The 14604-nt window shown below is 39.1% G+C and overlaps 1 protein-coding gene across 2 annotated transcripts in view; it reads left to right on the top strand.

Moving 5' to 3' along the window:
• Positions 1 to 14604, top strand: part of ODAD2 (outer dynein arm docking complex subunit 2) — a 162150-nt gene that overhangs the window by 26189 nt on the left and 121357 nt on the right. For both annotated transcript variants that reach the window (XM_006041652.3, XM_006041651.4), the window contains exons 8-9: positions 3107 to 3303; positions 13080 to 13178. In XM_006041652.3, the coding sequence (XP_006041714.2) occupies positions 3107 to 3303; positions 13080 to 13178 (296 nt within the window). The remainder of the gene's footprint in view (positions 1 to 3106; positions 3304 to 13079; positions 13179 to 14604) is intronic.

The following is a 14604-nucleotide window of genomic DNA, read 5'->3' as shown; positions in this document are numbered from 1 at the left end:
GCCTCAACACCACTGGGCAGTGAGTGGAAGTTTGGTCTCCCCACTGCATCTCTGCTCACACTCACCTGGCTAGGAGGACATGCTTCCCATGAGGCCTCAACTTACACCATGGGAAATGAGTCCATTCCTGCTTGGAGGCGGTGATTTTACTGCATCTCTTGAGATGATCACATAATTATTCTTCTTTAGTCTGTTGATATGGTCATTGATTTTTGAATGTTGAACTAATATTGCATCCCAGGATAATTCCGACTTCGTCACGATCTCTTACCCTGCTTAGTGTTGTTAAACGTAATTTGATAATATTTTGCTGAGGATTTTTGTGTCTATAGTCATGAAGGATATGGCTTAGTAGTTATCTTTTAATGTCTTTGTCTGGTTTTTGTATCTGGGTAATGTGGCCGCAAATGAATTTGGAAGTATTCACTACTTTTCTTCTTTCTGGAATTCTTCATATAGATTGAGTCTTATTTCTTTGTTAATGTTTGGTAGAGTTTACCAAGGAAGCCATCTCTACTTGAAGGTTTCATTGTTGAAAGGGTTTATGTTGAGAATTTTATTTCTTTAATAGATACAGAACTATTGATATTTCTTTCTCTTGCTAAGCATTGGTGGTTCATAGCTTTCAATGCATTTGTACATTTTGTCTAACTTACCTAATGTATTGACATCAAATACTACTCCACTATTATCTTCTGATGTCTAGAGGATTTGCTCTCTAAAGGATCCATCTTTCATGCCTAATATTGGTCACTTATATCTTCTCTTTGTTCTTAACTCATCTGGAAAAAAGTGATCAATTTTACTGGTCTTTTCAAAGAACAATTATTTGTTTCATTGATTTTCTTTATTGTTTTATTTTATTTCTGCTCTTATAATTTTATTTCTTCTGATCTCTTAAAGCTTAATTTGCTCTTATTTAATTTCTTGAGTTGGAAGCTTAGGAATTGGTTTGAGACCTATATTTTTTAATATGAAATTTTATGCTGTGAGTTTCTTTAACAGCACCATGTGAACTATCTCCCAGAGACTCTATGTTTTCATGCAAATCAATATATCTGAAGATTTTCCACATATCTTTTTATGAGTTTCTAGCTTATGTCCATTTTATTAAGAGAAAGTATTTTATATGATTCCAGTTCTTTTAAATTTGTGGATGTTTGTTTTATGGCTTACAATTTGGTCAGTTTTTTCCTTGTGCTTTTGAGAAGAATGTGTATTCTGCTGCTGTGTGTGGTGTGTTCCATAAATGTCAGTTACATTCAGGTGGTTGATAGTTTTCCTCAGGTCTTTTATACTCTTATTAAGTTTTGTTTTACTCACTTTGTTGATTTCTGAGAGGGGAGTTTTGAAGTTTCCTAATTGTGGATTTATCTGTTTTTCCTGTTCTATTTCTGCTTTATGTCTTTTGAAATTCTATTGTGAACATAATTAGAATTGGGTGGTAATTGGCTCTGTCATTATGTGTCTCTCTCTTTACCTCTGGTAATATTATTTGTTTTGAAGTCCCTTTTTGTCTGATGTTAATATAGGCATTTCTGCTTTGATTATTGATTTCATAGGATATTTTTCTTCAGCCTTTTACTTATAATGTATTTATATCTTTATATATAAAGTGGTTTCTTTTAGACTACAAATAATTAGGTTTTCCTTTTACGTCCAATCTGATGATTTCTTTTAATTGAAGTCTTTAAATCACTTTCATTTAAAGTTCCTACTGATAGAGTTAAATTAAATTTACTCTTTTGCTATTTGCTTTTATTAGTGTCATTTATTCTTTGTCTCCTTTTTTTCTTTGCCTTTTGGATTAATTGAACTTTTAGAAATGATTCCATTTTATTTATGCTATTAGTTCATCAGTTATGCTACTTTTTAAAAGTATCTCACTTGGGCATATATGTCTCTAATTTATAGAGTGTGCCTTTGAACAATATTGTACAGTTTTACCACTAGTCTAAGAACCTTACACGGAGAAGGCAATGGCAACTGACTCCAGTACTCTTGCCTGGAAAATCCCATGGACCGAGGAGCCTGGTAGGCTGCAGTCCATGGGGTCTCTAGGAGTCGGACACAACTGAGCGACTTCACTTTGACTTTTCACTTTCATGCATTGGAGAAGGAAATGGCAACCCACTCCAGTGTTCTTGCCTGGAGAATCCCAGGGACGGAGAGCCTGGTGGGCTGCCGTCTATGGGGTCGCACAGACTTGGATATGACTGAAGCGACTTAGCAGCAGCAGCAGCAAGAAGTTTACAAGTGGCTTCAAATGCCACTCGCAGTCCTTTGTACTATTGTAGTCATGAATTTTACTTCAACGTGCTAGTTACATGTTGTTGTTACTAGTAACACATGTGGTGTGGTAACCCCTTACCAAACAAGTCTTTTATATTTATTTTTATCATTTCAGCATTATTTTATGTATATCCATGTTCTGTCTAGTATGAGATTCCTTCTGACTGAAGAGCTCCATGAACAATTTTTATCCTAGGTCTTTCTGATAATGAATTCTCTCAGCTTTTCTTCATCTGTGAATGTCTATTTTATCCTTATTTTCAAAAGATTTTCTTTTTCTCTGTATAGAATTTTGAGTTAAGAGGATGTGAATTTTTTTCCTTTTCATCACCTTAACTGTATCCCTCCCTTGTCTTCTGGATTGCATTGTCTCTGATGAGAAGTGTCTTTTAATTGTTATGTTTCTTCCTCTGTCTATAAAGTGTCTTCAGTTTCTGGCTACCTGCAAGATGATCCCTTTATCCTTGGTCTCAGCAATTTGACTAAGATGCATCTCAGCCTTTATAGGGTTTGAGTATAATTTTTTTCAGGTGGTGGTGAGGAGTGAGTCAATCCAGCCCCGCTGCAGTATCTGTGTGGGCTGTATAAGAGCTGTGAGTTTAGGACCATCCCATTACTGTCAGCCTAACTCCAGTAGAGGGCTTAGTCTTGAAGTTGCCCAGATTCAATTTGTGTTGCTAAGCAACACAAGTTAGAGCATCCTGAGACATCTTGAATTTATCACCAGAGTGGTGAATTTTCAGATAGCATGAGATAATTCAGAAACAGTATCATTATAAAAATATGCTCTTTTTTCTTTTTTTATTAATTGAAGGAAATTAAATTCAGTGAACAACCACAAAAGGATCAGCCTAACGAGGCACCTAAGCAGGAAGTGGCCATTACACACAAAGCTAGTGTTACTTCCCACAAGAGTACACAGGAGAAGAACCGAATTAATCTGGGAAGGAGTCAACTGACCAAGAGATTGGAGCCAAGTTTAAACTGGAGGACCAGTGTCAGTTCCAAAGAGTAGGTAGATATTAACATAATGGGTTTTCTGATACATACTTCCCTACCACATGTTTATCTAACTTTTCACATAACTTCATTTCATTGGAGGAAAATACAGAGTATATATATACACCTCCCTCCAAAGTAATTAAGGGTTGGTTCTCTTTTCCCCTCTTCGTGTTCCAAGAAGAAAGATTTGACATCAAACTGGGTTTGTGTACAGAGGACCATGGAAGGAGAGCACAATTCACTTTCATGTGCCTGGTGAGTCAGGGCAAATAACAAATGAAAATGATGATAAAACACATGGAGGAATCTCATGGGAGAATGTAAACATTGTGGTAGGGACCTGATTAAGTAGTGTTAAATTATGTGATTAAATATAAAATCAGGAGGCAGTCCTAAGATGGTGGAGGAATAGGAAAGTGGTCTCCTGACCACTTTCTCCCCCACAAATTCATTGAAAGATCATTTGAACACTGAGAAAATTCCACAAAACAACTTCTGAATGCTGGTGGAGGACATCAGGCACCCGGAAAGGCAGTCCATTGTCTTCAAAAGGAGGTAGGATAAAATATAAAAGATAAAAAGAGAAACAAAAGAGGTAGGGACGGAGACCCGTCCTGGGGAGGGAGTTGTGAAGAAGGAGAAGTATCCAAATACCAGGAAACCCTTTCACCGGCAGGTCTAAGGGGAGTTTTGGAATCTCAGAGGGCAACATAACTGGGAGGAAAAAATAAATAAATAAAACCCACAGATTACGTGCCTAACTACAACTCCCAGCAGAGAAGTAGCCCAGGCGCTCGCATCTGCCACCAGCAAGTGGGGGCTGAACAGGGAGGCACAGGCTGCATTGGTTAAGGACCAGGCCTGAATGCCCTGAGGGCAATCTCAGGGAGCTAACATGAGATAGCAACCCAAACTGTGGGATAGCCAGAGAGAAAAAAAAAAAGAAAGCGAGCGAGAGAGAGAACTTTGCCACGAAAAGCTCTAACCTAGAGCTTTTCTGCCAGGCCGCTCACAGAACAAAGGACTGAGTGAATACCAGAGGAGAGCTAGCTGGCTGCAGACCAGCCCATCTCCCACTGGAGGCAGAGAGGCAGGCAGGCGGCAGCCAGAGCCAGCAAGGGGCAATCTCTGTCCCAGATATGGCATTCTCTACCAAACTGCGAGCAGGCTTCCAGTTGCTAACCAAGTCTTCCTGAGATCCTGGACAGTTGACATCCACCAGGAAGGTTGCAGCCAGTGATCAGCTCCCTAAAGGAGACACACAGCGCTCCCGCTGTGCACCTAGGAAACAGAGCAGCTGGGACAGGGGAGGAGATAAGCACACTGCATCACGTGGGGAGAGTGCGCTTGCCAAGCACCTTTTTGCCTGAGCTGCTCAGACCTGGGAAGGGCACAGAACACAGGTCCAACTGAGTCTGTGCTTTTGTGGAGTACCTAAGAACCTGAACCTGAGTGGCTTAGACCTGGGAAGTGCATGCAACCCAGGGCCTGCTTTAGACAGTTCCCCTGCAGAGCAACCTGGAGCTTGAGCAGTGTAGACTGCAAAGGCACACATGTCGTGAATGGGGGCAAACCCACTGTGGCCCAGACACTGCGAGCGCTCCCTACACACACCAGTGATATTTGTTTGCAGCGTTCCTCCCGCCCCACAGCACAACTGAACAAGTGAGCCTAAATAAGTAACCACCTGCACCCCCTTGTGTCAGGGCGGAAATTAGACACTGAAGAGACTTGCAAACAGAAGAAGCCAAAATAAACAGAGGAAAGTGACCGGTGCAACAGATTAAAACCCTATAGTTAGCACCTACTACATTGGAAGGGGCCTATAGGCCTCAAGAAGAAGTATAAGCTGGAACAAGGAACTATCTGAAACTGAACTGACCCCATACTGCCCACAACAGCTCTAGAGAAATTCCTAGATATATTTTACTATTATCATTTTAAAATTAAAAAAAAAAATTTTATTTTTAAGCCCTTTAAGTTCAGTTCAGTTGCTCAGTCATGTCCGACTCTTTGCGACCCCATGAATCGCAGCACGCCAGGCCTCCCTGTCCATCACCAACTCCCTGCGTTCACCCAGACTCACGTCCATTGAGTCAGTGATACCATCCAGCTATCTCATCCTCCATCGTCCCCTTCTCCTTCTGCCCCCAATCCCTCCCAGCATCAGGGTCTTTTCCAATGAGTCAACTCTTCCCATGAGGTGGCCAAAGTACTGGAGTTTCAGCTTTAGCATCATTCCTTCCAAAGAAATCCCAGGGCTGATCTTCAGAATGGACTGGTTGGATCTCCTTGCAGTCCAAGGGACTCTCAAGACTCTTCTCCAACACCACAGTTCAAAAGCATCAGTTCTTCAGCACTCAGCTTTCTTCACAGTCCAACTCTCACATCCATACATGACCACTGGAAAAACCATAGCCTTGACTAGACGGACCTTTGTTGGCAAAGTAATGTCTCTGCTTTTGAATATACTATCTAGGTTGGTCGTAACTTTTCTTCCAAGGAGTAAGCGTCTTTTAAAGCCCTTTATTACTCCTTTAACTTTCATTTTTATAACCTACTATTACCTTGACAAAAAAAAAGACCCTATTTTTAAAGCAAATTTCATATATATTTTAAATTATTTTTGTGATTTTGTTTTGTATGTTTACTATTGTATTTTTGAGAGTCTAACCTCTACTCTAGATTTTTAATCTTTGCTTTTTGGTATTTGTTATCAATTTTGTACCTTTAAGAATCCAATCTTCAGTACCCATTTTTACTTAGGTGTGTGATTACTGGCTTGATTGCCTCCCTCCCCTTTCTCTTCTCTACCCAGTGCTGTGACTCTCTTTGAGTATTCTGGGCTATGGAGAACACTTAGGGAACTGATTACTGGCTAGATCTGTCTCTCTCCTTTTGACTCCCCCTCTTCTCCTGGTCATCTCTCCTTTCTCCCTCTTCTCTTCTCTTTGTACTCAGTGAACCTCTCTGGGTGTTCCAGCCTGTGGAGAGCACATAGGGAATTGATACTGGCTACATTGCTCTCTCCCCTTTTGATTCCTCCTCTTCTCCTCCTGGTCACCTCTATCTCCCTCATCCCTCTTCTCTTCTGTGTGTAACTCTGCAAACCTCTCTGGGTGTCCCTCACTGTGGAGAATCTTTTCTCCATTAACCTAGATGTTTTATCATTGGTGCAGTATGGATGGAGAAGTCTTGAGGCTACTGTAAGAATAAGACTGAAAAACCAGAGGCAGGAGGCTTAAATCCAAAACTTGATAACACCAGAAAACTCCTGACTCCAGGGAACATTAATTGACAAGACCTCATCCAAAAGCCTCTATACCTACACTGAAACCAAGCTCCACCCAAGAGCCAACAAGTTCCAGAGCAAGACGTACCATGCTAATTTTCCAGCAATGCAGGAACATAGCCCTAAGCATTAATATACAGGCTGCCCAAAGTCACATCAAACCCATAGACACCTCAAAACTCACTACTGGACACTTCATTGCACTCCAGGGAGAAGAATCCCAGCTCCACCCACCAGAACACTGATGCAAGCTTCCCTAATCAGGAAACCTCAACAAGCCACTCATTCAATCCCACCCACAGGGAGGAACCTCCACAATAAAGAGGAACCACAAACTTCCAGCATACAGAAAGGCCACCCCAAACACAGCAATCTAAACAAGATGAAAAGGCAGAGAAATATTAAGCAGGTAAAGAAACACAACAAATGCCCACCAAACCAAACAAAAGAGGAGAAGATAGGGAGTCTACCTGAAAAAGAATTCAGAATAATGATAGTAAAAATTATCCAAACTTTTGAAAACAAAATGGAATTACAGATAAATAGTCTGGAAACAAGGTTTGAGAAGATGCAAGAAAAGTTTAACAAGGACCTAGAAGAAATAAAAAAAGAGTCAATCAATAATGAATAATGCAATAACTGAGATCAAAAACACTCTGGAGGGAACCAACAGTAGAATAACTGAGGCAGAAGATAGGATAAGTGAGGTGGAAGATAGAATGGTGGAAATAAATGAAGCAGAGAGGAAAAAGAGAAAAAGAATTAAAAGAAATGAGGACAACCTCAGAGACCTCTGGGACAATGTCAAACGCCCCAACATTCGAATCATAGGGGTCCCAGAAGAACACAAAAAGAAAGGCCATGAGAAAATACTTGAGGAGATAATAGTTGAAAACTTCCCTAAAATGGGGAAGGAGATAGCCACTCAAGTCCAAGAAACCCATAGAGTCCCAAACAGGATAAACCCAAGGTGAAACACCCCAAGACACATTTTAATAAAATTAATGAAGATCAAACACAAAGAACAAATGTTAAAAGCAGCAAGGGAAAAACAACAAGTAACACACAAGAGGATCCCCATAAGAATAACAGCTGATCTTTGAATAGAAACTCTTCAGGCCAGAAGGGAATGGCAAGACATACTTAAAGTGATGAAAGAGAAAAACCTACAACCCAGATTACTGTACCCAGCAAGGATCTCATTCAAATATGAAGGAGAAATCAAAAGCTTTACAGACAAGCAAAAGCTGAGCGTATTCATCACCACCAAGCCAGCTCTTCAACAAATGCTAAAGGATCTTCTATAGACAGGAAACACAGAAAAGCTTTATAAACTTGAACCCAAAACAACAAAGTAAATGGTAATGGAATCATACTTATCAATAATTACCTTAAATGTAAATGGGTTGAATGCCCCAACCAAAAGACAAAGACTGGCTGAATGGACACAAAAACAAGACCCCTATATATGCTGCCTACAAGAGACCCACCTCAAAACAAGGGACACATACAGACTGCAAGTGAAGGGCTGGAAAAAGATATTTCACGCAAATGGAGTCCAAAAGAAAGCAGGAGTAGCAATACTCATATCAGATAAAATAGACTTTGAAATAAAGACCGTGAAAAGAGACAAGGAAGGACACTACATAATAATCAAAGTGTCAATCCAAGAAGAAGATATAATAATTATAAATATATATGCACCCAACATAGGAGCACCACAATATGTAAGACAAATGCTAACAAGTATGAAAGGGGAAACTAATGGTAACACAATAATAGTGGGAGACTTTACTACCCCACTCACACCTATGGATAGATCAACTAAACAGAAAATTAGCAAGGAAACACAAATTTTAAATGATACAATGCACTAGTTAGACCTAATTGATATCTGTAGGACATTTCACCTCAAAACAATGAATTTCACCTTTTGCTCAAGTGCACACGGACCTTCTCCAGGATAGATCACATCTTGGGCCTTAAATCTAGCCTTTGTAAATTAAAAAAAAGTGAAATCATTCTAAGCATCTTTTCTGATCACAATGCAGTAATATTAGATGTCAACTACAGGAAAAATATTAAAAATACAAACATATGGAGGCTAAACAACACACTTTTGAATAACCAACAAATCACAGAAGAAATAAAAACAAAATATGCATAGAAAAGAATGAAAATGAAAACAGAACAATCCAAAACCTATGGGATTCAGTAAAAGCAGTGCTAAGGGGAAGGTTCATAGCAATACAAGCTTACCACAAGAAACAAGAGAAAAGTCAAATAAATAACCTAACTCTGCACCTAAAGCAACTAGAAAAGGAAGAAATGAAGAACCCTAGGGTTAGTAGAAGGAAAGAAATCATAAAAATTAGGGCAGAAATAAATGAAAAAGAAACAAAGGAGACCATAGCCAAAATCAACAGAGCTAAAAGCTGGTTCTTTGAGAAGATAAATAAAATAGACAAACCATTAGCCAGACTCATCAAGAAAAAAAGGGAGAAGAATCAAATCAGAAATGAAAGTGGAGAAATCACAACAGACAACACAGAAATACAAAAGATCGTAAGAAACTACTATCGGCAATTATATGCCAATAAAATGGACAACTTGGAAGAAATGGACAAATTCTTAGAGAAGTGGAACTTTTCAAAACTGAACCAGGAAGAAATAGAAAATCTTAACAGACCCATCACAAGCACAGAAATCGAAACTGTAATCAGAAATCTTCTAGCAAAAAACCCAAGACCAGATGACTTCACAGCTGAAGTCTACCAAAAATTTAGAAAAGAGGTAACACCTATCCTATGCAAACTCTTCCAGAAAATTTCAGAGGAAGGTTAACTTCTAAACCCATTCTGAGTCCACCATCACCCTAATACCAAAACCAGACAAAGATGCCACAAAAAAAGAAAACTACAGGCAAATATCACTGATGAACATAGATGCAAAAATCCTTAACAAAATTCTAGCAAGCAGAATCCAACAACATATTAAAAAGATCATACATCATGACCAAGTGGGCTTTATCCCAGGGATGCAAGGATTCTTTAATATCTGCAAATCAATCATTGTGATACACCACATTAACAAATTGACAGATTAAAAACCATATGATTATCTCAATAGATGCAGAGAAGGCCTTTGACAAAATTCAGCATCCATTTATGATAAAAACCCTCCAGAAGGAAGGAATAGAAGGAACATACCTCAACATAATAAAAGCCATATATGATAAACCCACAGCAAACATTATCCTCAATGGTGAAAAATTTAAAACATTTCCCCCAAATTCAGGAACAAGACAAGGGTGCCCACTCTCACCACTACTATTCAACATAGCTTTGGATGTTTTAGCCACAGCAATCAGAGAAGAAAAAGAAATAAAAGGAATCCAGATTGGAAAAGAAGAAGTAAAACTCTCACTGTTTGCAGATGACATGATCCTCTACATAGAAAACCCTAAAGACTCCACCAGAAAATTACTAGAGCTAGTCAATGAATATAGTAAAGTTGCAGGATATAAAATTAACACACAGAAATCCCTTGCATTTCCTATGCACTAACAATCAGAAAACAGAGAAATTAAGGAAAACAATTCCGTTCACCATTGCAACAAAAAGAATAAAATACTTAGGAATACATCTACCTAAAGAAACAAAAGACCTATATATATATAAAACTATAAAATACTGGTGAAAGAAATCAAAGATGACACAAATAGATGGAGAAATATACCATGTTCATGGATCGGTAAAATCAATATAGTGAAAGTGAGTATACTACCCAAAGCAATCTATAGATTCAATGCAATCCCTATCAACCTACCAACAGTATTTTCCAGAGAAATAGAACAAATAATTTCACAATTTGTATGGAAATACAAAAAAAACTAAAATAGCCAAAGCAATCTTGAGAAAGAAGAAGGGAACTGGAGAAATCAACCTGCCTGACTTCAGACTATACTCCAAAGCTACAGTCATCAAGACAGTATGGTACTGGCACAAAGACAGAAATATAGATCAATGGAATGAAATAGAAAGCCCAGAGATAAATCCACACACTTAAGGACACCTTATCTTTGACAAAGGAGGCAAGAATATACAGTGGAGAAAAGACAATCTCTTTAACAAGTGGTGCTGGGAAAACTGGTTAAACACTTGTAAAAGAATGAAACTAGAGCACTTTCTAACACCATACACAAAAAGAAACTATAAAACTTCTAGAGGAAAACATAGGCAAAACACTCTCTGACATAAATCACAGCAGGATCCTCTATGACTCACCTCCCAGAGTAATGGAAATAAAAGCAAAGATAAATGAGACCTAAGTAAACTTAAGCACTTTTGCACAACAAAGGAAACTATAAGCAAGGTGAAAAGACAGCCTTCAGAATGGGAGAAAATAATAGCAAATGAAGCAACTGACAAAGAATTAATCTCAAAAATATACAAGCAGCTCCTGCAGCTCAATTCCAGAAAAATAAATGACCCAATCAAAAAATGGGCCAAAGAACTAAACAGACATTTTTCCAAAGAAGACATACAGATGGCTAACAAACACATGAAAAGATGCTCAACATCACTCATTATCAGAGAAATGCAAATCAAAAACACAACGAGGTACCGTCTCACGGCAGTCAGAATGGCTGCCATCAAAAAGTCTACAAACAATAAATGGTGGAGAGGGTGTGGAGAAAAAGGAACCCTCTTACACTGTTGGTGGGAATGCAAACTAGTACAGCCACTATGGAGGACAGTGTGGAGATTCCTTAAAAAAACGAAATAGAACTGCCATACGACCCAGCAGTCCCACTGCTGGGCATACACACTGAGGAAACCAGAATTGAAAGAGACAATGTTCATCTTGTTCATCGCAGCACTGTTTACAATAGCCAGGATATGGAAGCAACCTCGATGTCCATCGGCAGATGAATGGATAAGGAAGCTGTGGTACATATACACAATGGAATATTACTCAGCCATTAAAAAGAATGCATTTGAATCAGTTCTAATGAGGTCGATGAAACTGGAGCCTATTATACAGAGTGAAGTAAGTCAGAAAAAAAAAAAAAAACACCAATACAGTATACTAAGGCATATATATAGAATTTAGAAAGATGGTAACGATGACCCTATATGTGAGACAGCAAAAGAAACACAGATGTAAAGAACAGTCTTTTGGACTCAATGGGAGAAGGCAAGGGTGGGATGACTTGAGAGGGTAGTGTTGAAATGTGTACATTATCATATGTGAAGCGGATTGCTGGTCCAGGTTCGATGCATGAGACGGGGTGCTCAGGGCTGGTGCCCTGGGATGACCAGTGGTGGGAGGGAGGTTCTAGATGGGGAACATATGTGCACCCATAGCTGATTCATGTCGATGTATGGCAAAAACCTCTACAATAATGTAAAGTAATTAGCCTCCAATTAAATAAATTAGTTAAACAAATAAATATAAAATCATGTGGAGTTAATTAGGGGAAACTTCATAGTGGTGGTACCATGTGTATTAAGAGAACTTTAAGTGAATATTATAAAAAGGATAGAATCTGAAACATGTGACAGGCCTGAGTAAAGTGGACACTGGTTTTATGAAAGTCTGAAATGTACAAGCCTAGCTCCATTCGGGACCCTTTGTAAATTGGTGCCAAAGCAAAGAATAAAGGCCAGTGTTACCAAACCCAAAGCAGTCAGAAGCACCTAGAGCACTTTGTGAAGTTTTAGCAAATGGGTTACAAGTTTCAGTCTATTTTTAGTGTTCCATGTTGTCCTCTTATTGATTAAGAACAGGCTCCCTACTGGTCATGTGGGGACACTCACCTATAGGGATTCCAAGAAGCACAGATGATTGTATTTTGGACACAGACTCAGAGAGCTGAGAGAGGGGAGACTTGTGGGAGGTGAGACACCTTGCTCCTCTGATTCTCCCTGATTTGCGGGTATTTGACCTTTTGGCTCTCTTTGAAAGGGTGAGTCTGAAAATGATAAGTGTATGGGCTCATCTGTTAACTGAGGGATGGAATTATAAAATACTGCTTTTTCCACGTGCTTATTTTTTTTTCAGTTAAGAATTTACTAAACAAGGATTTAATGCAAACCAGTATGTGCCAAAGAGTAGACTAAGCTGGAGAATGTCCAGAAAATCAGACACAGGCCCTGCTGTGATGTCGGGTGGGCAAGGAAAACACAGGCAGTTGGGACTCAGGGCAGAAGACATAGACTGAAGGACCTTTCCAGTGATAGCAACCTGTGAAGACCTGTTTCTGGCAAGAAGAAATACTGGACAAGTGTTTCTCCATTATATAAAATGCATGGCTCTGCTTGCAGGACAGAAGGGACCTCTCAGGTGTCAGATGAGACTGAAACTCATAGTCATTCTCTGTCAGGAAAACACATCATTTGGGTGATGATAATGATGGAATATTTGTACACGTTTATGTTTTTAATATTCTTTTAGCATAAAGTAATTAATACAATTAATATTTCTTTAGGAGCAGAAATACACTAAGAGACACCCAAGTAGAAAAACATGGAGGAAAACTTGAAAAGTCCAGATCATCTCTTTCACCTGGAAGAGCACAGTTAATTCGGTGAGTTTCTGTTAACGTGTGCATGCTCAGTCATGTCCAACTGTTTGCCACCCTATGGACTGCAGCCCAGTAGGCTTCTCTGTCCATGGGATTCTCCAGGCAAGGATACCTGAGTGGGTTGCCATTTCTTCTCCAGAGGATCTTCTTGACCTGCGGATTGAACCCATGTCTTCTGAGTCTCCTGAATTGCAAACAGATTCTTTACCACTTGAGGATCAGTTCTTTAAAGCCACTCCTACATAACAGCTAGTTAATACTGGTTAATGGTGCTTTACTTTCACATTAGGGTCTTATGATATCTATACTGATATAGTAGAAATGCTGTAAGAATGGTAATAATGGGTTTCTTTAAATATATAGGATAATTTTCAATTTGGAGCTGTTTTGGGGGGATAAATTAGAAAAGAATAGCTTTATTGCTTGGCCAGGCAAAGAGGGGTACAGTGGGCTCATGCCCCAGAAAAGTGTATGTCCCTAATGTGGAGTTAAATACAGTGATCTACTGGTATTAGCTAACTGTTTGTAAACACATATATTTAATGCAAAAAGCAGTTAACTGCAAAAAGCTGTTAACTGCATGTGTGTTCAGTTGCTCAGTCATGTTCAACTCTTTACAACCCTTTGGACTGTAGACTGCCAGGCTCCTCTGTCCATGGGATTTTTCAGGCAAGAATACTGGAGTGGATCGCCATTTCCCACTCCAGGACATCTTCACAACCCAGGGAATGGTAGCAAAACAGGACTCTTAGCTAATCTCTTGCCTCTGTCATAGCAAAATCGTCATCTTTCTGAGCCTTACTTACTGATCACCAATCGCTCTGCTAATTCTAAAGCGACATATGTTATTTCTCATTAAAACAGCCATTAGTCGAAGACCAACTGTTAAGCTTCTTACCCAATTTTCAGTTTGACAATAAAAATGACATATCTGGGGAGAAAGTTCAGCTGCTTTTACGTTTGAGAGGCAGGGAGAAATGGCAGGAATTTCATATTATAAAATTTGCACAGTTCAAAAGAAAACAAACTTTAAGACACTCTACAACATATATGCCATCTTGGAAAGTTAGGAATAATAAATTATTCAAATTTTGACAATTCTTTAAAAATTCTTACTTTGAAATATTTGTAGAGTCACAGAAAGTTGCAGAGATAGTGCAGAGAGATCCCATATGCCCTTCACCTAGTTCCCCCCAACAGTTATATCCTGCATCTTGCATAACGACTGTACAAGATCAAAACCAGGAAATTAACATTGGTACAATGTATATGTGTTTTGCTGTATCACTGTTCACTGAACCCAGGGTAGGCAACAAGCAAAGCTGGAAGAAAAGGTAAGGAATCGTAGAAACTGCAGACACGTTTATTCTCTCCTGACTGGCATGGCAGCTGTAGCAGCAGACACGCTGTATTCTCTTGTGGTTGACCC

The sequence above is a fragment of the Bubalus bubalis genome, chromosome 14 (genome assembly GCF_019923935.1).
Source record: "Bubalus bubalis isolate 160015118507 breed Murrah chromosome 14, NDDB_SH_1, whole genome shotgun sequence".
Classification (NCBI taxonomy): domain Eukaryota; kingdom Metazoa; phylum Chordata; class Mammalia; order Artiodactyla; family Bovidae; genus Bubalus; species Bubalus bubalis.
Note: the sequence above shows the minus strand (reverse complement) of the source record. Positions and strands in the feature narration are given on the sequence as shown.